Raw genomic sequence first — 26,791 nt, forward strand, 5'->3', positions numbered from 1 at the left:
CATTATACCGGCATACCATACATTTCCATACATACATTAAAGGTGATTACCATTCTTACATTTCATTACAATGTCATTAACATTTTTTTTAAAGAATTCATTGATAATTAGAAAACGAAGGAATTTATTTACATGAGACAATGTTTTAAATTTAGTGTTTCTCTACTTATTACAAAGTGTGGTTGAGGCATTATACTTTCGAATCGGAGGTGTTGCGTTTGAACCTTTTCCTCGTACTTAAGTGCGCTACTAGTTTTTTTAACTTAAGTGCGCTATTACGTTTCGGCGTTGTTAGGTAAAATACGCGCTGAGGCAGTGATATTCGAGTTGTTTTCAAAAAAATGACAAATAATTATAACAGAATTTCATAAACACTTATGTATACCAACAGTATAAGCAAACGTTGCAGATTATTTGAGTATGAAAATGACTTCGATATTAAGTAGATTTTCATAGGAATTTACACTTGTTTCGAAAAAAAAATCGAATTCGTTTTACTTTGATTAAGGAACTGGACTATATACCTGGACTAAATATGGGCCATACATATAACAACAACACGACAACTGTCATATAATAACTGACAACTGACATAGGTCAGATTATAATTTGGCAAAGAAAATACAACGATCAGGTCTTGTCGTAAAGCGATATCTGTCAGCTTTATCCAACAGATAAAACAAAAAGGTCTGCCACTTAGCTCAGATGGTTGGCAAAGAAGTTTTGAGGTGATTTTCTAGTAGGTAGCTAAGTTTTGGGACTTAAACTAGTGCATATAGGTATATCAGTTTTGTTACCAAAACGCTTATTATTTTCGTAGTCGACATCTAGCATCGAGTGGCACGCGCCGTTTTAGTTAACAATAGACAAAGTATAAGCCGTTGGGGGCCAGCTACAAATCTAACAACTATACTGATAATTCCGCTACTCGATGCTAGATGTCGACTACGAAAATAATAACCGTTTTATAAAAATTCCATTTCCAAAACAAGCATTTCACACTATGCCGCCTGTTGCTTCCTTTCTTTACATTGTAAATCTGTTTAAAATTTGTTTTCTTTCGGGTACAATTCGTAGTGTTGACAGGTAAAACTTATGCTAGCGCCATCTGTAAAATACTTCAATCGGCCAACCCCATTTAGAACTGTATGACCTGGAGGCTAATTCGATCGTACACTTTGACTTCAAAATGATATCTAAATGATAATATTTAAGTAGTTATCACTTATCAGTCACGCGTGCATTTCACTCGTACTTCTCCATATCTACATGTATTGGCGCGAGCGTGACGCAAGGGCGAATGAGAACAAAAATGACATAATTTCGATGTCAAAATGTTAGTTTGAATTGGCCTCCCGGCAGCATCCGAACGTACGTCACGATGTCTGGGCTCGCCCGGCAGGGGCAGGAAGCGCAGGGGGCGGTCGATAACGCACTGCAACACAAGGTCACTGCCTCGGGAAGCAAGATTATTTGTTTATGGCTGCTACTACTACAAGGGATTCAGCTTTTTATGCTAGCAAACGCAAAGCGTATTTATCCCATTCAGCGTTAATCACGACACGTTGTCGTTTTGCCCTTACGAAGCATTTCCGCTACTTAACGGGAAACTCGTGTTATAGGCTCGCCATGTTGCGGCTTTTAAATAAAATAAAATAAACATTATAGGACATTATCACATAAAGTGACTAAGTCCCACAGTAAGCTCAATAAGGATTGTATTGTGGGTACTTCGACAATGATACATGTAATGTATAAATATTTAAATATATAGAAAATACCGATGAGTCAGGAAAATATATCTGAGTTCATCACACAAATAAATGCCCTTTCCAGCATTTAACCCAGGACCATCGGCTTCATAGGCAGGGTCACTACCCACTAGGCCAGACAGGTTGTCAAATTTTCAGTGGTACTAATACTATATTTATTTTACAGTACATATATATGGTGCTACTTTATCGTATTAGTACGATAGTTAGCACATTAGGTAACTATGTCGAAAATTTAAAGGGCCATACGTACCGTAAAACGTTGTACGATACATGTGCGAATTTCCTATTTTTCTCACTTGTATCGTAATGTACTGTGTATTAATGGCAAGGAGACTCTTCGACGACAGACTTTGACAGGAAGAAAAGATTTCACATTTATGAACGATTTTACCACAGAAATGCTAAAAAAGATTGTTTTGGTATTTATATTTTATGGTATTAAAATTTATTTGCCTATTATATACTCGTATATGTACCTGGGAATTTTCAGAAAATAGTGTACCCAATTAAGACATTACGAGAATTAAATTTATATATTAAACCAAATTTTTATTGAAACTTAATGCGTAATTATCATCACAAAACTAACAGTGATTAACTTGTCTTAACAACTCACTCTAATTGGATACACTATTTTCTGAAAACTCCCGGCTACGTAAATAAATACGCACATTATTTCATTATTACGAGTATGTAAGCTGCCTGCAGCGACACTCTCTTAGGGCCGCTGAATCTTGTCGCCCGCGTAGCCAACATGCCAATCGTTAACGCTCCGTAGCGTGGCGTAGTCATCTCTGTCACTCTACCATATTAGTGCATGTAGCATGTTTCAATTTTAACTTTTTGTCAATTAGTTAAATTTTCATTTCTCAAGCGAGTTGAATGTAAATATTTTTTCACCACACCAACAAGACCCTCTTGATTGTTCAAAACGAATGAGAATGTTGCATTTTATCCACATGCATGTGGGGCAAAGTAATCAGATGCAAATTTTGAGTGGTTTCCTTATCTTAGCTAGTAGAAGACTTTTAGATGATAATTTTGAATGATTATTTTTTTATTACATTTATTTGGATTTGATTTTATTTGATTCTTTTGTTATTTCATAGTTAGTAGTTTCCTCGTATTGGTGTGGTGAAAATTTTTGTGTTTCACTCGGAGGCAAAGTTTGTTTAACCCTCGTGCATTGAAACCCTCGCAACGCTCAAAATTCCACTTCTCGAACCACTCGCTACGCTCGTGGTTCAATTTGGAATCTTTTGCTTGCACGAGCGGTTAAACAACAACTTTGCCCCCTTGCAAAACAAATAACTATTTCTCCGCCTGAAACAATGGGAAATTTTGTTCACTTTTCTTTTAGAAACTGGATCAAACGTACCGCCTAATTTACCTTTAGGATATCTCAACGCGAACACCAAAGTCACGCAACATTTGCACTCTAGAAAATTGCCCACTTGCCCAGAACCTCCATTACCTAACAATAGTACTTAAAACATAAAGCATGCCTGCATCTAGTACTTTAACTTAGAAAATGGCTCACAGAGAATCGCTAAAAGCGTACATTCTAGCAACTTTCTGGCCGCTTTCTATTGACTCGTTTCGTTTTTCTTTTCCCAATGCGATTACTTGATGAATAGGTAAAGTTTCAGCAAATAAAATAACTTTTAGAGAACGCTTAGAAAAGTTTATTGTTTTCATTAATTATTTATTGCATTGAAAGAAAGTTTGTTCAATTGTAACAATGTAAAGAAAACTGCTAACTAAAAGCAGGGTTTGCCCGCGTATAATGTATAGAATATTTGACATTTCCCTCGGGTTTCATTTTAGGATCCTTTTTCTGGTATAAAAAGTCTAAATCACACTCCTAACCATAAACTATATGCAAAATTACGTGCAAAAAAGGGCACACGTACCAGGTTTACCTTTTAATACATATTCAGTACTATATTTCCCTTTCTAGAGTTTCCTACCCAGCGGATCCCTATTATCCTACCCTGGCCCATATTACTAACCCTACTATAGGACCCTATTACTTAACTTCACTGTCCGTGTCCATACATCTGACCTAACTTAAGAGGGGGCTATTGTAGTTTTTATATTGAACGTTTACACGTTTTAATCAAGGGTAAATGCGATGAAAAATTTCATACGGAAACTAGACTATATTAAAAGATTAAAGTATGCTTAATAGGAAAAAATCCCGAAAATTTCTAATTTTCATTTTTAATTTTTCTTATATCGTTGCCCTGCATAGGTACCATACATAACAGTATAATTTTAGCATAAAGTAGCTAGTCATATAGTCGAGGGATCTGACGAGCTAAATTTTAAACATAGGTATACATATTCTCAGTAATTGTGATAAAAGGTAAAAAGTTAAAAACCCACGCGGTAGCAAAATCTTTCATCGCAAATTTCGCGTGGCGCGCCATATCTTTTGTTTCCTTTTAATTTTATGGCTATCTATAGATCGTGTCATTCACGAAGAAGCGTACCTTAACTCGTGTTGTCATGACATTAAAGGTTACATTTGACCAATCTGCGCGTCATTGTGGATGACATCAACTACATACGCTCCCTCTTAAGGCATAGAATAGGTAATACACACATCACGACAAACACACACACATTCTGTATGTATATGTACAGAATGCTCACTGTCTAACAAAACCGATGTTCTTGTCACGAATGATGTTGTCTATCTCTATTCTCTCTTGTTCTCTAAACAGTGCCTAAATTACTGCTCAGAACAATGTGCGAGATGAGCGCGCCTGAACAATTGAGTGATATACCCTGCTCATGAAAGTGGACAATGCAAGTTTAAGAGGTAGAAAACTGTTGAAATTAAAATTATTAAGAAACGCGAAATTCTTGTTAAGACGAAAGGGGATGAAATTACGTGACCGCTTTCATCTCTGGACTGGATATTAAGATTAAAGAAAATATTTTTTCCCAATTTCATGTATATCAACCGTTCGTTTGATTTTTAAATTATTATAAGAGTTAGGAACTTTTAAACATTTGTATGTTTTTCGCTCCTAATGATAATGGGGTCTACGTGTGTCTGGGGAAGCGGTCGTCCGCTATCCCTTTCAGGCCTTTATCTCCGGTTGACACCGTACACTGCGTAGTGTCATGTTCTAATTATATTAAATACATATTTCATATCGAATATCATTATCTAATTTTCTTTGTTATCTTTACAGGTAAGTACTGTACGTACCCTCCAAGCTCGTACCCCAATTCGATCATATCAACTATGGGTAAGTTGACAAGATTTGAAATTGAATTGCAATAAAATACCGTTGCTTTTTTACACACTTTTATATAACTTCACTGCGTATACTTTACTAATATAAGGTGCTAACATATTACTTACCGATATTTTAAGAGATGGTTTTTTACATTAAAAGAATTAACTTTAAATACAAATTTTGAAACTTGTTTTCATTTACCGAACAAACAATAGTTATTTGTGTAACAAGAGAGGAACGTTATAGTTTTTCTGCAAGTGTTGATTTTAGTTAGAATCTTGAGCGTAGCGAGGGACTCAAAAACACGAGATGTAAAATAACTTTGCTCTCGTGTGACACATACAACTTTTCACCTCAGTAGTGAGAACATATTAATGGTTAAAAATATTTAACATCAAGTAAAGTTTATATTCCTGTATTCATGGCCTTAAATAATAATAATAATTCAGCCTATATACTTACGTCCCCCTGCTGGGCACAGGCCTCCTCTCATGTACAAGAGGGCTCGGGCTATAGTCCCCACGCTAGCTCAATGCGGATTGGGGACTTCACATACACCTTTGAATTTCTTCGCAGATGTATGCAGGTTTCCTCACGATGTTTTCCTTCACCGAAAAGCTAGTGGTAAATCTCAAATGACATTTCGTACATAAGTTCCGAAAAACTCATTGGTACGAGCCAGGATTTGAACCCACGACCTCCGGATTGAAAGTGAAAGATTCAGTTTAAATTTGGAGTACTTTTGTAATTCCTATATGCTGTATATCTAAGTCACGGCGTGCCATATGTTTTGTCGCCTTCCAATTTTCTGACTTTATGCCCCTCTAAACTAAATTAGAAGTCGAACCCGGTTGAAAATCTAACGCGCTTCATTTACGGATGCACTCCAATCTAGCTATATACATGGTACGTTCGTATTGTTAGCTTACATATGTGAATTATGATTTACAACTTCCGTAGTGGAGTGAGTCACAGTACAGATCGGGCCTGCAATATGCGGTAAGAGACGGCATTCGAAATTCATTCAAAATTGATTTATATTTCATCTCATTTTGATATGAATCGCAATGCAAAACGTATTGCTTTCACCCAAGTAGCTACACTACAGGGTATTTTTAACCCTCTAGTTACATTCTGCGAGGTGAATAGGTGTATTAGGTATGTACGAGTAAGTTATACCATACTGAAGAACTCTCACACGAGTGCTTTTTCCGTCAGAATTCGATAAAATTGGGTGGGTACATAAAAGTGATCCCTATTACATAACAAGTGCAACTGAGTTAGTACAAAATACAAATACAAAATAGTTAATTTGGCTTAACTTATAATACACGAAACATAAAGGGCTGGAATCTCCCATGAAGTATAACAATACTTGTGTCGGGAGACCCCGCTCTTCCATTAAGAAATAGGGTATAATACACTATTAAATTAGATTTTAAAAGTAAGTGTGTGTGTGTGTGTGTGTGTGTGTGTGTGTGTGTGTGTGTGTGTGTGTGTGTGTGTGTGTGTGTGTGTGTGCGTGTGCGTGCGTGCGTGTGTGAGGGAGTGCGTGCATGCGTGCGTGCGTGCGTGCGTTCGTGCGTGCGTGCGTGCGTGCGTACGTGCGTGCGTGTGTGTGAAGCGCTGCCTGCCTAGCAGTAAGAGCGTGCAACTTGCAATCCGGAGGTCGCGGGTTCAAGTTCAAACCCCGGCTCGTACCACAGAGTTTTTCGGAACTTATGTACGAAACATCATTTGATATTTACCAGTCGCTTTTCGGTGAAGGATAATACATCGTGAGGAAACCGCGGACTAACCCCAATAAGGCCTAGTATACTCTCTGGGATGGAAGGTCAAATGGCAGTCGCTAAAAACTAGTGCCTACGCCAAACCTAGGGATTAGTTGTCAAGCGGACCCCAGGCTCCCATGAGCCGTGGCAAAATGCCGGGACAACCCGAGGAAGAAGAAGACGTTCTTTAAAATAATCTTAGTATATTATAAATTGGTATTTTTATGTTTATTTGCATAAGAAGCAGATTTTATAAAGCTGACATATCCAATGTATTAAGGTCCTGAAATACTATAAATAAATAAATAATCATAAACTAACTTTCAGTATTAATTTAGCCAAGTTCCGTAACGTCCGAAAATTTTCCCAAGATTACGTTACGGAATTTAATTTAACTATTACCATCTAGGAATTTTCCGAGAATTCTTAATGGAATAGATGAAGCACGCATAAAAAAATAGACGAAGTAATATCATATACGTGTACACCGCATTAAACGAAATGACAGCGACCCGCGTAACTATAGGTCGTTACGCCGCCAATTGACAGTTTAATTGAGCCAATGAATAATTTCATTTAGCCAATTACAGTAGACGGTTTCCTGTCCGTGATAAATGAATTTAGACTAACGACTCGATAAAGTTTGCGAATTATAGGCGAGAGCGAAGAAACGTGGCTCCATAGAACTGAATAATCCCGGGTCTGTCTGTCTTACAGAGGGCTGCATTTCAAATTTCTGTTATAGGTATTACAACTGTAAACACAAACATGTTTGATACATTCCACTGATGATTGAGACATGAGATTAAAGTATTTCGCCGCCTACAGGTGAACACAATTTGGGGTATTTTGGGAAAGGTGTATTTTGGGACTAGTTAGCAATGGTTCTGGTGTTAATCGAGAATGGGCCCTTTTAGAAATATGGTGTTTTGGGGCCAAGTTTCTTATGAGAAGAGGGGCTTTCGAAATTAGAGTGTATTGACTAATAGTGCGTTTTGGGACTAGTGCATTCGCCACCGTAAAGAAATCTTAGAAGCAAAGACTTCCTGACATTAGATAGGGCTCTTGGGGCACTGAGAATGTAATATTATGATGACGTCAAGCTGATCTGATGATGGCGACCTAGGGTTCATATTAGCCATCCATAGGTATAGTTGTTAGAGTCGTTTAGCTTATAATATATTCGTCTCAATAAGTAGTAGATGACTGTTGAAAAAAAATACAATCATCGATAAAAACTTAAAAAATAAAGTAACATTTTAGTTTATCTCAATTCGATTTATGTCTGGTACATAGGTACCATACCTATGTGCAAATATTCTTTCCATACCGGTATTTGATACAAAATATTACCCGCATACCAAAACACAGCAACACCGACCAGGTAAGTCTAATATTTTATTACACGAACTAGCTTTCAGCTGCGACCCAGTTCCCCGGAAAAATATAAAATGTTGTCTATATTCTATATAGTTTTCCTCGTTGTTAATGGACATTGGCTGCGCAAATGTGCTTTACTGCTATTAAGTTAGAGTTCAATATACATGTAGACTGCCTCTTGCTAGTTGAATGAGCTGGAGTAGTGTTCCGTTTGCCAACAAAGTGCAAACGAGTCAAACACTCACGAACCAATATAATATATATGCTCCTAGAAGAGCAGGTCTAACAATCCGGATGAGACAAAAACTTAATCACTGTAGAGTTTAGCCAAAATTATTGATTGGTATCACACCAAATAATTAAGGCAACATTGTCTGGCGGTAAAAAGAACCATACGGTATTGAGCATACAAAGTAGGTCAAGTTAAACATGAACAAACTGGAGAATGATACATAGAGGTGCAATACATATACATAATTAATAGCAGGGATGACGTAAATGTGTCGTCCAAAGCTCAGAAAGTGCCTACATGATGCTGTATCTCCCTTTTATAATTCAATGGACATAAGATAGTCGGGCTTTTATCATGTCCTCGTGGCCGTCACTTTCTACCAAGTAAAAGTATACGAGTGTAAGTAGAGTACAAATCTGACGTACAGTCACGTCTGAAAATATCGATACAGACATAATCATTTTCCTCGCGTTGTCCCGACATTTTTGCCACGGCTCGTGGGAGTCTAGGGTCCGCTTGGCAACTAATCCCGAGTATTGGTTTAGGCGCTAGTTTTTACGAAAGCGACTGCTGATCTTTCAACCCAGAGGCTAAACTAGGCCTTATTGGGATTTGTTCGGTTTCCTCACGATGTTTTCCTTCACCGAAAAGCGACTGGTAAATATCAAATGATATTTCGTAAAAAAAAATTAATCTACATATTTAAATTAATGGAGCCTTTAATTTCGTACATAAGGTCCGAAAAACTCATGGTAACTCCGGATTGCAAGTCGCACGCTCTTACCCCTACACATGCCACAAGCGCTTCTCTAAAATATGTACGGACCTATGTTAAGGGAGTTTATACATATGTCCCACACTTTGTCCCTGTCGATATTTTTAGACGTGACTGTACCAATGACATGATAGACGATACACGTTCATCACCGTACAGATGACCCAGCCAAGATGCCAATCGTTGATAGAAAACGCCAATTGGGACAAGCGTAATGTATGGAAATAGTCACGTGACTTTTCACGTGTCATCTTGGGTAGGCCATGATCACTGGTTTCACTGGTTTTGCCTAAACGTTAGACTTTCTTGGCTCCACTGTACAAATTAGGAATCCACAAACTTAACGTTTTTACTATGGTATAGTTTTTGCTATGGTGATACAGGAATACCTACTGTTATTTACCAGAATTCAGACATGTTTTTGTCGTATGATTTTGAACTATGTCTGGAAGTGCAATCGCAGGATTCCAAGATTCTATACTGCACTCACTAAATAATACCAAAGAAAAATTGAAATAGAGGTGTATTGTGAAAGAAAATTTTGTAGCCACGTAAATTTACTGCCATCATGATTAAAACTTTTAGAACGCCATTTGACTTGGATCCTTATTCTTTCACTGTGTTAAATTTGTTGAATATCTAGATGTGGCGCCATTAATACTAAGCTTCTGTAGCTCATAACTACTTTTATAACTTAATACACGGCCTTTACGTATCATTGTGGCTAACCTATAATTATATATCCTTATCTTAATTGTTTCTAACTCGACGAGAACAAAACAATGACTATGTAAACATGATCTTCCTTCCTGGTCCAAGCATGCTTATAATGGAAAATACACTTTAAGTATCGAGTTGTATTTGAAGCAGACCCAGTATTGTGCTACATTTACTGTGGTGAGACGCTGCTCTACCAGATGCTCGGCAATACCGACGAAATGCCATCACGACGAAGAGATTACGCGTCGACTCGTCGCCGGTGACTGTCTCCCGGTGATCAAAGCATAGGCAACTAGGGCCAGGAGATCAAGCCAAGCGCAAGCACCACTAAAACATGTTGTGTTCTTCACAACTATGTTCAAGAGAGAGACGGAAACAAATTTGGCGTCTCGACAGTTCCTCGCAGTGCGAACTCTTCCATTTGAACCCGTGTTCCTAGTGGTCGCCGGCGACTAGCTATCGCTTATGCATCGCCACTACGCAGCGAGTTGAATGAACGCCTATACATATAAACTATAGAAAATCAGTCGCCGTCGACCGAGTCCAGTGCGTAATAGCTCAAAGGGATCTTGGTGATTGGCGTTTATCCAGGTTGAAACCTCAGCTGCGTAGCCCAGGTTCCACTTTCGGGTTTCTCAGTAGTGAACTCTTTATTGTACAAAAATACATATAAAAACTAACATAGTAAGAAGTACAAAGGCGAACTTATCCCTTTGATAGCTCTCTGCCACGAGGTCTTGAGCATCCTCGTTTTTTTCACTATTAGCACGTTGCCATTCCTCGTTCCAGCCTGCAACAGTACCCCTTGGGCTTTTTCCTATTCCTAAACCTAGGTGGAACATTAATATAAGGACTTCAAGATTATGAAATGTGCTTCATATGAAAAGAGAAAAAAGAAGTGTGCTTCGCTATTCGACTCAAATGGATAGGCACCAGACTCTTTAAAAACTTTGAGACGGAGAACTGATAGGGGTTGTAATGGTTATTTATGAAACAGTCAAAATTTGGTGAAACACCTGGCGGCTTTGGGACATATTAATTATTTGAAAGCTGACATATGTCATGTATAAAAAAAATTAGCCCGCGAAAGATCACAACACTGCACAATTGCACACAACCAATATTGAGGACACCTTTCGATGCACGTCAAACATAATGAAATACAACAATCTCATACAAAAAACCGAATTCCATGCAAATACTTTGATACCACAGCTACTGTCTATTAAGTAACCACAGATAGTTAATGAACGGTTTCAGATAAACCATCAGTGGCAGCATCACAAAAAGCCCATAACGACGTCCGCTGGTTTTTGCCGAGTCTGTGGCGAGGGGGCATTGACCCCTCTTTGTTTTATTGTTGATGGCCAATAAAAGGCTGTCAGGCTTAGAAACTCAATTGTTTCCGCGGTTGTTTCGAAGTAAATCAGTTGGAATTATTGCATAGCAGGTATTGATAGTCATGATTGATGCATTTTATAGGGCACTCACCTTTTACATGATGAAACTACTTAATTATCTCATTCCTGGGTTATACATTGAAGCTATTACTGCAGGTTTTACGTAATTTGAATAAATCTGATTTTTCTAACTTACTATTCGAGTAATTGCCATGTGTGATTTCGTTCTGTCAATTCAGATTCAGTTAGGTAGATCGGTACCCATAGGTAGCTAAGTTTCTGTTATCACTACTCTAGGTAGGTGTTAGTACCTACTAGACATTTGCGCCCTCTCTGAATTGCCGGAAGTACCTAGTGTCCAGCCATTTGTGAGCATCTTCTCCGCTCCGTTATGTCTGGTGATGACTGTTCTCCTTAGAGGTAATCCCATGTTTTCTTGAAGCTTTTTAAAAGTAGGTTTACTAAACTTCAAGAAATTATGGTTTTTATATAAAATTTCTAATTACGTCTACTTAACGCGAAGTATCTGGAATTTTGTAATAATAAAATTCTTTCTCGCTCAATAAATTCTTAACAGTTAGGGGAACCGTTTCATAGAACGGCTTAACTAATAGATGTTTCTTACCAAAGTATGCCCTTTGGAGTCAAGTTATATAAGGGCTAGAGCACAATAGAGAAACAATGGACACAATGACTGTGTGTCTGCCGCCTAATGGGAGACAAAGGGATATCTGCGCCTTATGGGATAATGCATGTTCTATACGGACAGTATAAGTAGGTATGTGACATATATGTAGCTTATAGGGAAGGGAATGGATAAATCTTCCAACGTCAAGAGGAAAATAGACGATCGCTTCTCCATATAAACGTATTATCAATTTTCCTCTCTAAATTAATATTAAGATGGTTATAGTTAATTATATATTATTTGTTGTCGATTTTGAGTACATTTGATAAGTTTAAAGAGCTCCTCTTTTCGGGCGAAATAAAAACGAAAACCCAATTGGGACAAAATATCTATGTAGTTTTCTATTGTGTTGCGAAAATGCCATACGTTTTCGTAACTCGATGTAAGGTTTTGTAGGACATATGGTGGAATTGCGCTTATATTATACAGAATAGGGAACTCTATCCACCAATTTTTAACAAAATCTGACGAAACAAGAAAATCGACAAAAAATTTAAAAATGGCACGTTAAAAACGACAAAAATGTAACACGGTCTACGTTCCACTTGGCAATGTGATGTGAAAAGCAGATGTATCGAGTCTTCAAAAAGGTACTGATTTTTTTGCAAGATAGGACAAGGTGTAACAAAAATAATGGGTATCCGTTTAAGGGCATATTCAGTATCGTGTTTTGATTAAGAGGGAATCATACCACGTGATCGTCTATACAAAAACAGAAAACGTTTTTCCACTTCTAAATATTTTCAATTCTCCATGGTTTTTATTTTCTTCTTGACACAATGACAAACTAGGTTTATAGGTTTTCCTTCTTTTTCAAAATATGCGAAACAAAAAACATTTTTTTTTCGAAAAAGCAAAACCTATAAACCTAGAATACATAGATATATTATGCTGAAGCGAACGACATCGAAATCAAAGTGATTTTTGTGAGTGTGAGTGAGTGTTAGTGGAAACCGTTTTGGCCCGAAAACGAGTTTTCGTTAGATTCGAAAAGCTCTTCTCTCTTAAGAAAAGTTGAAGAAAAATATTTTACGCGAAAAAAAAAATTTGTCTATGGGGCAGGTCGTTTGTCGACCAACCATCCATACAAAGGCCAAAAGTTTGACGAATCAAAAAAATGTTTCTTCTGCCTTTTCCTTTCCAGAACACAAACGGATACCCACTATTTTTGTTACACCTTGTAGGCGTATAGTATCTTTTTAAATAGTTTGAGTATTAATGGCTTTTATTTTCAAACAATTTCTATCAAAACGTTTCTAGGTCCGCAAAAAAACGCGTAACCACCAGTATCCGTTATCATTAAACGCATAGTCTACTTACATTGTATCACTATGTCGATAGTAAGTACTGGTTGCCTACAATGTGGTCGCAAAACCTGTTCCGCGTGTTTTTATCAATTAAAAAGTGGGTCCCAGCGGAATACTTGTCAAGGATGCACTCGCTGGAATGCATCTTCTACCAAATTTCAATTTATCTATACAGCCAAAAACAAACCATAATGTCATAGAAACAAGCTCCATCCGGACGGTAAACTTTAAGGGTGTAACTGAACAAATTTAGCCCATTATTGAGCCATTGAAATTGAAGCCTAATTGCAAGGTGTTAAGAGTGTTTGAGGAAGCACCGATTTGTTTGTAATTGTGTTGCGCTTGCCAGCGCGTGTCCATTGTTGGGGGACGTTAAATATCACCCGTAGTTTTGAAAGAGCGTATGTTTTCGTAAAATTAAGGAATGTTGTGTCTTTTTTAAGTTGTGTATTTCTTAATTGCTATCAGATATGACGGTTTTTTTTGTCAACTTGGGGTGAGATAATTGGATATGTTTTTTAAGTGGATACAAAATGCATGTGTATTTTTAGTGGTAAGAAAATATTGTACTTAAACGCATTGCATCAACGCATCCCATACAATATGTGTATACATGTTTATTACAAACTGTGGTTATTACACTTATTACCTACTAGTACGTAGTGTGTGTTTATCGTATGAATCAAAGCGTTTAGATATTTACTTTCGATTACACTTCCGGCATTCTCTACTGGTAGTTAGGCAGAGGAATTGTTCTTAACCTTCCAGCCAAATTTTACTTCTTCAATATAGAATAAAGATGCCACGAATATTCGGCAACCATTCGGTATTCGGCCTATTCGGCCACTTTGCCGAACTTTGGGTATTCGGCTGAATATTGCGTAGGTACTATTACACCTAGATATGAAGAAAAAAATCTTACTTAAAGTGCATCACAAACCATTACATTTAAAATTTAAAATGTATTCTAGGGAAGTTGATGTTTTTTTTAGATTTTTTTTTGGTTGCAATTGATTCTATCAATATCATAGATATCACAGCCTAGATTCGCTTGACTCATTTCCATACACTACTAATGAGCAACAAAACTTAAGCTTTCGTACTCGTATGCTTAGGAGCAGATCTGCTTCATATATATTCATCCAAATCCAACTTAAACATGAAGATGTCCTGGTTGCTAAATAAATGGCAAATTTTTGACAGGCGCATACGAAAGGTTAAATCTTAGCAAACATTGCACATTGTCCTTTGTAGGCGATCAGTGTTCATAATATTATAAATGTGACTCAAACAAGTACACATGTATTACCGAATATTTGGCGCATCGGCCGAGAATGTGGCCTAATATTCGGTATTCGGCCAAAACCGCTATTCGTGGCATCTCTAGTGTAGAATATGAAGATCCCTGGAAGAAGGGCCTATTACCTAACTCCGCTTGATATCGAAATGACAGGTAGTGTGTTACTAATTCCTATTTAATCTCTCCGTCAATAGGTAGATACAGCCCGGTTTAAGAAAACCTCACGTGTATTTTTCTATGGTGAACGAAAGTAAAAAAAAAATCTACCAAATACTTTTCTCGGTTTTGTTAAGCATAAATCTTCACTTGATACTTCAAATAGCGAGTCTAAACAAGATTTACTCTATACAATACTATTTATCTTAAAATTAAGTTGATTGAAAAAAAAAAAAAATACACGTGAAGTTATATGGGAGAGGGGGTCAAAAAGTAGCCGAAAAAACCTCGCGTGATTTGTGCACAAGCCTTTAATGGTATATGACTGTATAATGCTCCACGGATGATGTATTTCTGTTGCCGCTATAACAAGTTAACTTCTACTAAAAAGTACGGAATCCTCTCTGGACGAGTCCGACGAGCACTTGACCGTTTTTTTTTTTAAATCTTGAACGTTAAAGGGTAAAAGGCCTATCAGTATGAAAAGGCCTCTTGTAATTATACCATTACACGTTTTCTTGATGAATAAGAATTTAATTAAGGTGGAGAACAAATGCCTGAAATCGATTCGTTCGAGCCACGCTTCTTAATGCTCCATATAACACAATGCCGTCACACGTTGGTTAATTATTTATGGGGTTTTCTTGATTTTTTATGTATCCATATTTTGGCTTCCATATTTAAGGTGCACTAAGTTCGTGTTATTCTCTCACTCTCACTGAGCGCAAGCGTGAGCGAGATGTAAGTGCGTGTCCGGGAGCGCGGATATCATGTTTTTTTAAATTTATTTTTTTAAATAAAAAAGTAATCAATACGTTTCCTCAAACACGACATTGCCGATTTTTAGAAGCTATTTTCATATTTTTAGCTATTGTGCATAATTTGTTACAATTTTTGAAGTACATTTTTGACCTATGTTCATGCTTCGTTTCAATCGAGCGAAAGTCAAAAACTCAGGATTCCAACCGATACAGGCCCTCGAAAAAAGCCTCAAGATTGCTAATTAAATGTATGGCAGCCGTATTGTAAAAAGCGCTACGGCCTTTTTTTTAACCGGTTTATGAACCTAACTGCACCTTAAAAACAAAACGCATAGAACCCTATAGAGATGTCACATATGCGTGTTGCCGATATTTTAATATGTATAAGAATTTGAGACTGGTTACAGATTATAAGGGACAAGACAAAACAAAAAGAGAAGCTTTTTTCGTGAACACATTACGTCCTAAGGATGATCCTTAGATATGGCATGTACCCATTTTTTGATTAAATAAGTACCTCAGTAACCCTAGAAAGTGATTTTAAAAACACTTACATCACGAAATGTACGAAAGATGCGTACTCACCAAATCACAGTTAGTTCATAAAGCTGTGTACACACATGGGTGAAAAAACCCATACACAACTCGCTTTTAAATCCTAGAAATGCAAATCTAAAGTATAACTATATTAAATATATATATATTTAATATATATATATATTTAATATATATATATAACTATGTGCCTAGAATTTTTTTATAAACGTAATCAATCTACTCCTTTCTGTGATATCATCGTCATCAACGTACATATATTGCATTATTTCGATACAGTAAACGTCATTAATCTTGGTTCTCATCTATTGTTTTGAGCTTCTGATATGACTTTGCATTAAATTTTTCTTTATGTTGTCTCTATTTTCCCAATTCTTATTATCGTCCGAGAGCTAGTAGACATTTTACTGTAGGTATTTGAGGTAAGCGGAATATTTGTTTCATAATGTGAACCGGTTTTTATTTGTATGAAATTTCGGTTAATAACCGGTTATTGACCGGTTTTTACCTACAATTAAAAAGCATTTCCTACGGTATACATTCCCTACGTCTATCATACCCTAACTCGGAACTGCAGGTCTGGCTGTGCATGCAGAAAAGCGGGGCTAAATCCACCCTTACATATATATTTTTTTGCCCTAAAAATGTTCTTGAGGCAATCTGTAATTTTTACAAGTAAAAATCTTATTGTGTTTTTTTTATACGATTAATTTCTAATTAGGTAACAATTTTCCATCATTTTAGCGACATCGTAGTTGATTTAAAGATTCGAGTTGCTAATAATTTCAATTAAAATGATTAATTTAATTTAAAAATCTTTTTTGATATAACGTAATTAACTATTGCACTTAAAATTGCCTGTACCGATTTTTTTTCTCAAAAAATTTACCAAAAAAGTGCCACGAGGCTACTGACGTTTTTATTTTCTTCTACTTATAGAAAAATCTAATATCTACTTCCACCTCCAAAACATTATCCGGCTGTCAAAATAAATGTTTCCCCGAGTCTATCGCCAGCATAATCCGCTCCTATTGCCAAGCATGACTTGCGAGTTGTGCCTAACTTTAACTTTGTACTTAGAAAAAGTTCCTCGGCTTCTCCCGAAAAGTTATGAACTGGATAAAACAGAATTGCCGCAGCGGAGAGTGTGTTATCTATTTCTGTAGATTCAGTTCGTTTTGAAAGTTATGCCAATTTTGTTGATACGGCTCAAGTATATTCGGTGAACAATGTTTTGTATGTGTAAAGTTCACGATAAGAAAATTTCAAATAAAGCTGTTTGTGAAAATGAAAAATCGATTTTATTCGATAAAATTCAATTTGGTGGTTTTTACACATGTCTATTCCTACATTCACGAAGAATTTATATAAAGCAAAGCAAATTGCGTACTTTTCGAGTCAGAAGAAATAATATAAATAACTAAAAATAATATAAAACTATTTCCGAAACTAATAAGTACCTAATATAAAAAAAAAATTGAATTCTTGTATGTTGTAGCCACAGAAATATTATAGCTTTATTCACTGATTTTATGCGATTCGCGTCAAAACATCTTCGCGTAGCCAATAAGGATTTTCTATAGTGAGTTCATGGATTCGAATGCTGATTTTTTTGACTTTCGCTCGATAAAAATACAAACACGAATTTAGGTCTAAAACGCACTTTCAAATTTTATATCAATTTATGCACAACGCAAAAAAAAAGAAAATTACTTCTAAAAATTCCACAATTTTATTTTTGAGGGAACTCATCGATTACTTTTTTTGGTAAAACTTACAAAACAATTAAATTCAAAAACATCAACCTTCAAGAAAAGATCATCTTAAAGGCCGGCAACACACTAACAACCCCACTGGTGTTGCAGGTGTCCATGGGCGGCGGTAATCGCTTACCATCAGGTGATGAGCATGATATCCGCGGACCCGAGTACGCACAACCATCTCTCTCACTCATACGCCCAGTGAGAGCCAGTGGAGTTGTCATTTGTCCATACAAACGTATTCGACTCTTTCCTCTGGTTTTAGACCCTAGACTCTAGGGCATACCTAGGGCGGACCCGGGTACGTCCTTAAACTACGTCCAAAAGAGAGGTATGGGCATTGTGAATGTCATCTCGCTTTGTGTGGTAGGGCACAGCGAATGGATGTCATTCCAGATCTAGAGCAGAGCTCAATTGAGGAAGTACCTCCACCTTACAGAAAACAGCAGTCAAATAACACTAGACCCTACTCATAGTGTTGTGTCCCTGCCGGTGAGTAAGGTTGCCAGAGCTCAACGAGGGGTGGGAAGGGGGTTTAGAGTCGGCAACGCGCATGCAACTCCTCTGGAGTTGCAGGCGTACATAGGCTACGGAGACTGCTTACCATCAGGCGGGCCATATGCTTGTTGGCCACCGACGTAGTATTTAAAAAAAAATAGAGCAATGATTTTTTCAACACAGATTATCAATATCTATGTCGGACTGTTTTACTTTTTTGATAGTTTTGATTGTAGTTTATAACATGTAGGTATTGTCTAGTCAGTCTAGGTCAGTCAGAACAGTTAGAGAAATGCGCCGCTACATATACTCATTACACAATATGTTTATTTAGAGCATTCCCATCGTATATTTACATAGAAGTATATGTGAAAAGGGTATTTGTTTAGTCACCTTCAATAATTTACGGGGTGAATGTATATATGTCATAGTGAGCAGCTTTTACTATAGGTTGGTCCCATAGGTCCCGAAATCGCGAAAAAAAATTGGCTGTTTCAAACATATTGGCTGTCTGACCTTGACATTTTCTATGTGACAGTAAAATTTTTGTTTCGCGATTTCTGAATTGGTCCCATAGTAAAAATTACTTAATATGACCTATATATTCAACCCGTAAATTTTTGCCGGCGGCTAAATAAACACCCTGTATATAATGACACTCCCAAAATTTGTTCTGTTCAATTCGTTACAAAGTTAGCTTAGACGGACTAGCTCGTAGCTAAGTTTGACGACCGGTCTGGCCTAGTCGGTAGTGACCCTGCCTATGAAGCCGATGGTCCCGGGTTCAAATCCTGGTAAGGACATTTATTCGTGTGACGTGCATGGATATTTGTTCCTGAGTCATGGGTGTTTTCTATGTATTTAAGTATTTATAAATATTTATATATTATATATATCGATGCCTAAGTACCCTCAACACAAGCCTTATTGAGCTTACTGTGGGACTTAGTCAATTTGTGTAATAATGTCCTATAATATTTATTTAAGTTTCAAAGCTTCCATTTGAAATAAACCTTATCGACAACCGACAATGTGGTACCTTTTCGTTGAAAACGTCACATTGTTTGCCCATGGAATATAATCAAATTTGGTATATTTCATGAACATCCCTAAATACTCGTATATTTTCTCGTAAGCTTCACAAAGCCAAAATAAGCTTTAAAAGAAAAATCCAACGCTTTATTAAAAAGCTTTGATATATTTCTCTTTGTCTGAAAAAGACATTTATTAATATACGCCGAGGAACACGGAAGTGCGCCTTGCCAAGTGGAAGTATCTAGGAGACAAAGCCCGCTCAAGTGGGCGTCAGACATTAAACGAGTCTAAAGTAGACAACTCGTGAAATAGCGCTCAAATAGTCTATACTCCATTCCAGATTAAACAGAAGGAAAAATAGTTCTTTAAGTATAGTGCAATTTTTAGGATGCCATTCAATAAGTAACATTCTAACTCCAAACCTAGTTTTAAATAAAATATCAAATATTTCCTCCAATCATTTTAGAGGATTTCACGTTATATTTTGTAAAAGATACTTGTAGTAACGATAAATAAATGAAGTTTCCGTTTAAACACCTAAAGAGGCAGAGGTCAACAACGCTCGATGTCGAGTGTCATTACTGTTACATCGAAATGTATCAAATCTAAATTATTTGCTGTGATCAGTAGCCTTACTACGGCTGCCTTAGCAGTGTCAAACTGACGTGTTCGCTAACGTCTGCGTAACTTAGTTTCACTCAGTGTCAAACCAGTGGTAGCCGTACTGCCGCTACAACTTAACAGAAAAGGTTTAGAATCACCTATTCTGTAATCTTCTAGAGTCTAATGTTATCTGGAATTAAGTAATATGTGACATCTCGATAATTCTCGTTGGCTCGTTGGGTGGATGACATTCGAAAAATCGCGGGACACTTCTGGATGCGACTAGCCCAGGACCGGGATAAGTGGCGTACATGAAGACAGTCAGCAGTGGGCGACTGGAGGCTAAAATGATGATGATGTATGTATGTATCAGTTCATACGAGTACTTGCAACAAGTACTCACAAATTAACAAGAATTCGCCGTCAAATTGTTCCTCTTTGTGACTGTTACATTCAATCAGTCGAACTTCAGCGTCGCTACAATACATTATTTATATTAGGAGCTTGGCTAATTATTTTCACAGTTAAATAATGTTTAGGCTACGTTTGATTGGTTCCATTTAATGTTGTTGTTTAGTCTAGACGAATCGTTATTTTCTTTATTTAATTTATGTTTTTACTAGACATTGTCAAACTACATATTTATATTTGTTTTCTTTTTAAATAGGAATGCGTAGGTATAATTGGCATGATATAAGGTGGCTCTCGTCGAAAATGTCTTATCAGACTAGGTCATCAGAGCATAAAATTCAAAATTCAAAAATGTCATCTTCAAGTAGGCCTCAAGAGCATACACATTACAAGACAATACAACATTTATAGTAACTTCATATAATGACATAAATTTATAAATACAACAGCCAATACCTGGGTAAACATTACATTATAATAATTTTAAAATAAATAATTACTACAATACAACAGAGATGTATAGTCTCTATGGTTAAAAGTACATTAAATCTGGAGATATAAAAGGTCAGAGATTAATAAAATTAAGATTTGGAGGTATAGTGTCTCTCCAAGTGGCAAAATGAAATTTATACTAAATAAATAAATCGCGTCTAGACTAGAAGCTAGTAGTCTCATAAACGAATGCTACAGAATACATAACAGTACCCCTAGTGTAAATTTTATCGACATCATAACGTGACGAACGCGTTTGCGTTAAGTCTCATTTTGTATAGGATTTTGAGTTTCCAAAACGTCCCGCTTGGCGCGCTCTTTCTAAATCCAATACAAAATGAGACTAAACGCAAACGCGTACGTCACGTTTCAAAATCGAATTTATTTACACTAGGGGTACAGAGCATAGGTATTTTTTTCATTGGGTACTTACTATTTTAATTCATATTTACCTACTTATAATACAATTTAGAGTAAGGAGTAAAATTGCAAAACCTATAAAAGATGGATACCTATATCATAACTTGTGTGTCGTTATAATATATGACCGCGGCCGGCAAAACGTCCCACTTTATCGCATGCCATAAGGACGAGATTTGCTTGTAACTTTATATGAATAACATGACAAGTTGTCCTTATGGCAAGCGACATTTTGCCAGCCGTGGACTCATATAATGGGGAGGGTTAATAAATACTGGATGTTTATTTAGTGACCTGCAATAATATACGGGCTGAATATTATATGTCATATTGAGCAACTTTTACTATGCGACCGATCCCGAAAGTGAGAAACAACCTGTATAATAACGTTATTGGTGGAAAAAGTTTATAAATGTGCAGTTCTCAAAGTCGGTTTCTAGTAACAAAATAAATAAAAGCAATTTCCTAGAAAAACGTTTCGTAAGATATTCTTCCCCGTATCTTCAGTTTTTGCTCGAAAGAACGTATAAAATTTCAAAAATGAGCGTTTTCCCAGAGATAAGACCCAGCTAGATAGAATTTTCGCCCCAAAACCCCCCTCCCTAGCAAATTTCATCGAAATCGTTAAAGCCGTTGCCGGGAAACCCGAAGTATGTAAATATATATACCTATATATCAAAGAATTGCTTGCTTAAAGGTATAAAATAAAAGATACATCAAATTACATCATTTCAGTTGCGATCGGCGTTTTCTACACACGATTGTCGCTTCGCTAGGCCCCCACAAGCCCGATTCTGTTTTAACAACTTCTTACGATTTGATCTCGTTTTGATACGACCTTCAAGATGCTCACGCTGATTGGTGTATGCGAAATGAAGTGAAATTTGTGCGTGAGGATGGTATTCCATCTGTTCTTTCTTTGTCCAATGTGCATTGAAATGAAATGAAAATCATTTATTTCGAGCTAAAAACTCATATAGTGTTAGTACATACAACAATTATTATTTATCTACCTATATATCTAAGTTAGTACAATATAAACAAAACAATAAATACCTAAAACTACTTAACATAATCTATTTCGATGATGCGTTGGTCCGTTGGGTTCATGCAGTTGGTTCCAACGCCTCATCAGTGGGCAGTCCACTCTGACGACAAATACGTTTAGGAGACTGTTGGTGCTACCCTGCAACCTATGCAATAGGGATGCCGCTCTTTTACGCATAATAGCGTAAAAGTCATCCGTACGGGCATCGGCGAACATCCCCGACGCACTGCAGTACCGAGGCAGACCCATCAGTATCCTAAACGCATTATTATATTGCACACGCAGCGCATTGTACGATCGCTGCGAGAAGCCGGTCCACAGGCTGCAAGCATAAAAAGACTGACAATAAGCTTTAAAAAGTGTAACCTTTACGTCATTGCTACACTTTGCAAACCTGCGCACCAGCATATTGCATCTGACCGTCAACGCCCTGCGCTCTCGTTCCAAATCAGGATCGTCATTAAGGCATTGCATTTCACTCTCTCATTAAGCATAGTATGAGATGAAGTACACATTGGACCAAGGAATTGGATAGCTGGAATACTTACCATCCTGAGATGCGCGCCCATCACCAAGACGATAGCAAATAACACACGTAATAAATTCATAGACCTGTCTGGCCTAGTGGGTACTGACCCTGCTTATGAAGGCGATGGTCCCCGGGTAAGGTTGTTAGATTTGTAGCTGGCCCTCAACGACTTATCTTTTGTCCATTGTTAACTAAAACGGCGGGCCCCTTTATTGAACTTACTGTGAGACTTAGTCAATTTGTGTAATAATGTCATATAATATTTATTTATTAATCAAATTATTAATTCAGAATCGAGCTCCAGGACTCATTCCAGGTCGTTCACCTGTCGTGAAATTCAGTACACAGACCGCCCGCTGGGTTAATGTTTGTTGATAAGTATTTTACAACGTTTATATTTTGCGTTGACATGTACTGAGGCAGTTAAACAGTAATTGTGAATATTAGATATAAAATATCCCAAGTCGAAACATCTTTCATATAAAATGGCAGACGAATATTACGCGGTTTGGTCATATTTTTAACCAATTTCAACGAAAGCAAAATAATAAAACCAATTAATTAGTTATGTCATAAGCCTTAATTCTTCAAGCGATCTTATTTTATGTAGGTAGGTAATCGCACCTACACGAACCAGAAATGAGTATAGCTAGGTTCGGTTATTTTAGAATTTCGTAAAATGATGTGCTTGTAAATTAAATAATCGCTGTTATAACATGTAATTAAAAGGGGATGACTGCTAGAAATTTTGAGAACTACTAGACCTAGACCATTCTGTTCTGTGCCTGTAATTAGGACGTGAATGCCGGAATTCGAGAATCCCGAAATAGCGGAACCTCAGACCCATTTTTACGATATAGATGTTGGTACAGAAAATGCCGGTAGGTTGAAATTCGTCCAATATTGGATCCCATACCTGTATGGCTCCCACCAGTTTTACACTGACAAAGTGACATATTCGCTAGCGTGTGCATGACTTACGTCCAATGCATCTCGCTCGTACTCGCATGTTAGTGCGAGCGAGATGTATAGAAAGTAAGTTACGCAGACATTAGCGAATATGTCAGTATGACACTGCTAAGGCAATCGATATAAGAATACTAATATCTAAAACTGTCAAATCCACTCATTAAAGTGTAGTGTTAATGTTCTGTCTTGTGCGCCATGTATGTCTGTCTGTATGTACTTGCGGCGCGCATGTTAGGAACCGCATTTACATAATAATGCGGCGAACATGTGTTGGGGTTATTCTAAAGCGAGGTACGATTTTCAGGTGACAAATTTATATCTTGTCGTTTTTTTAATAAGGAGAAATTTTAGTATAAAGGAATTAGAGCGAGCAGAAGTTTTAAATACAAAGTTTCTATCGCTCTGTTATCTTTGCATAACAATTTTTAGCAACGATAACTTGTACCACACATAGATATATGTTACGTAAATTTTCATACCAAATTTCATGTAACTTAAGTATGTGGTTTTTAATTGAGAGCGTATATTTCTTCTCATCCACGATGACGCGCAGTTCCAAATTAAAATATGTGACTACTTTCGACCATCACAGCGGCTTCTATTAAAGGCCACTAGCGGCCTCGTAAATGTACCAAAACGTTAGGTTAGCGGACTGGAAATTACGAAATGCTGTATTCAGGAGATACGGTGGGTGATTATATCTTGGAATTACATAATCATATATTATTTCTGAATTCAATACCTCCAATGACACTTGACACCATTCCGATTTTGGTCGCATTTTTGATATTTGACAGGCAACCTTGTAAGTACATTGGAGATCTGTGTTGAGAATAGCCCGCCCGGTTCAACGCTACGAGCCAAGGTTAGCTAGCACTAACTGCGCGTTGTAAGTCTAGCTTTTAACACACAGGCGAATTGCAGTAATGGCCTTTTTCATCAAGCTCGTTAAATATAAATTATGGGTTACGAAAAATTTTGACTGGGGAAATTTGTCTTAATTTGGTGTAAATAATTTGTCTATTTTGTATCACTTATGGAATTAGTACCATTTGATGTTTTTATGAATATAGCTGCCACTGTTCCTACGACTTTTTGTCAGGTGTTCCCAATATTTTTCGCCTAAAGCCCTTGATGAAAAATAACTGAGCATCCTTTCAATTCTGTAGTTTTGTAGTCAACGGTCAAAATCTACGGTTTTTCTATTTGTAAAACTTTACCGCGCCCGTTTGAACGCCTTCCATGCATATTACTAGCGTGTAGCGTAGTGTTTTGCGTAAAGATAAAGATATATTTATTTGCAAAATGTAGTGGTAAACATAGTTGGACTGTAGGTAATCTTAAGTGTGTACATTTTACTTAATGAAGCATGCAAACTTTCCCTTTTATTCCCTTAGGTACTATAACTAAGTATAATATATAATACTAAGTATAATCTAAGTTAACGTGGTGTCGCTTGGGACAAGTAATCGTCCTGTATTTGAAATAATGCGCAAGACGTATGTGCATATTGGCGGCTCATAAAGTAACATTAACGTTAAAGGTCCTCACAAGCGGCCGTGGCGTTTGTTTCCAACTTCTTACGGCACGAGATTTCTAAACGATTTTCTGTTGTAATCTAATCCTGTTTTTCTACTTGTCTGTATTTTTATTTATTTAAAAAGTACGTACAATACTTACGACGAGCCAACACATGGACCATGCAGTCCATGCACGTCTTATTTTTCGGGCTTTAAGAAAAAAAATATCTTAGCCTCAACTATGATCATTATTCATTTTCATACTGTCTGACTTACAGTAACCATAACTCTTATTGTAGTTAACTCACATAGTAACGTTTATAGCTCTTGTTTAAATAGTGCGTCCACCAGACCCATAAAATATCAATCCGACGACTGAAATGACAATAAAACTCAATATTATGCAAATATTATGGTGTGTTACTATCGTATGAACCTCGGTACGGTCCGAACGGCGTGAAATGCGTATAGGATTATTATATTATGTAGGCATTTGTGGGTTGTGTCTGAACTATGCCTATCCCTAAAATGAGATAGGTATTTCGAGGGTTAGTGAATTAAGTCATAAATGTTTTGCGATTTACGTTTTTATCTATTAATTACGTGATACTTGATATGTTAACAAATTGCTTAATAGTTAAGGTAATTCTAACAGTTCTTATTAAAGATTAAGTACAGGTCTGGCAAACCAATAAGAGAAAATACGAGTAGCAACTAAAGAATAAAGGTTTTCTTCTATTAAAGAACAGAAAAATAAGCCTCTTCAATATTGTTTTTTGTTATTTTTCCAAACATCGGCATCGATCTCTATCCCTAATTAACGGACCATCTCAAAAAATGTTAGCAACCAATTACAATAATGAATAATCTTTGTTTCATTTTTGTTTTATATTTAAGACCCAATAGAATCTCCTCTGTTCAGAGAATTTTCCTCTGCGTGTTTTAACCATTTCGTAACAGAACCCATTAATGGTTAGAAAATCGAATAACCTAGAAGCAGGCGTGTATTTTCATCGCATTGCTCGTACAGTAGCGGGCGAGTCGAATTTTAGTCTAACCAGCAAAACTTTCGCCAACTGTGGGTTATATAGGAAGAGCAGTTTAAATGTTTATATGTGTGTGTTCCAAACATAAACATCCATAATAATAATAATTAATTTTATAAACATCTTTTAGAATCCACACGTAAGTTAACTTTGTCCAACTATTTTCATAGGAATTCGAAGTTTATGGTGGCATCTACAGATAAGAGTTAGCTTAGATAGACTATTTTTTGTGCTTTTTTTATTCGGGTTCCAGTCCCCGCGGATTTTACTGGCTGGATTCGTATAGCTTGTATCAATTTTTACTTCTGCTGAAAGTGTAAAGTCTAAGTGTGGGTAAAGTGGACGGACTCTAGTGTATACGAGTATAATAATCTGATTGGTTTGA

General features: G+C 36.8%; 1 protein-coding gene across 2 annotated transcripts in view; it reads left to right on the forward strand.

Annotated features, from left to right (window-relative positions):
• LOC133524102 (uncharacterized) overlaps positions 1 to 26,791 on the forward strand; it is a 111,130-nt gene that overhangs the window by 44,080 nt on the left and 40,259 nt on the right. Inside the window, exon 2 of one of the 2 annotated variants that reach the window (XM_061859947.1) lies at positions 4,982 to 5,119. The exons of the other annotated variant lie outside the window; for it this stretch is intronic. Within the exon in view, the coding sequence (XP_061715931.1) occupies positions 4,982 to 4,985 (4 nt within the window). The 3' untranslated portion in view covers positions 4,986 to 5,119. Of the gene's footprint in view, positions 1 to 4,981; positions 5,120 to 26,791 lie in introns of those variants that run through there. 2 annotated transcript variants of the gene reach the window in all.

Source organism: Cydia pomonella, chromosome 13 (assembly GCF_033807575.1).
Source record: "Cydia pomonella isolate Wapato2018A chromosome 13, ilCydPomo1, whole genome shotgun sequence".
NCBI classification, from domain to species: Eukaryota; Metazoa; Arthropoda; class Insecta; order Lepidoptera; family Tortricidae; genus Cydia; species Cydia pomonella.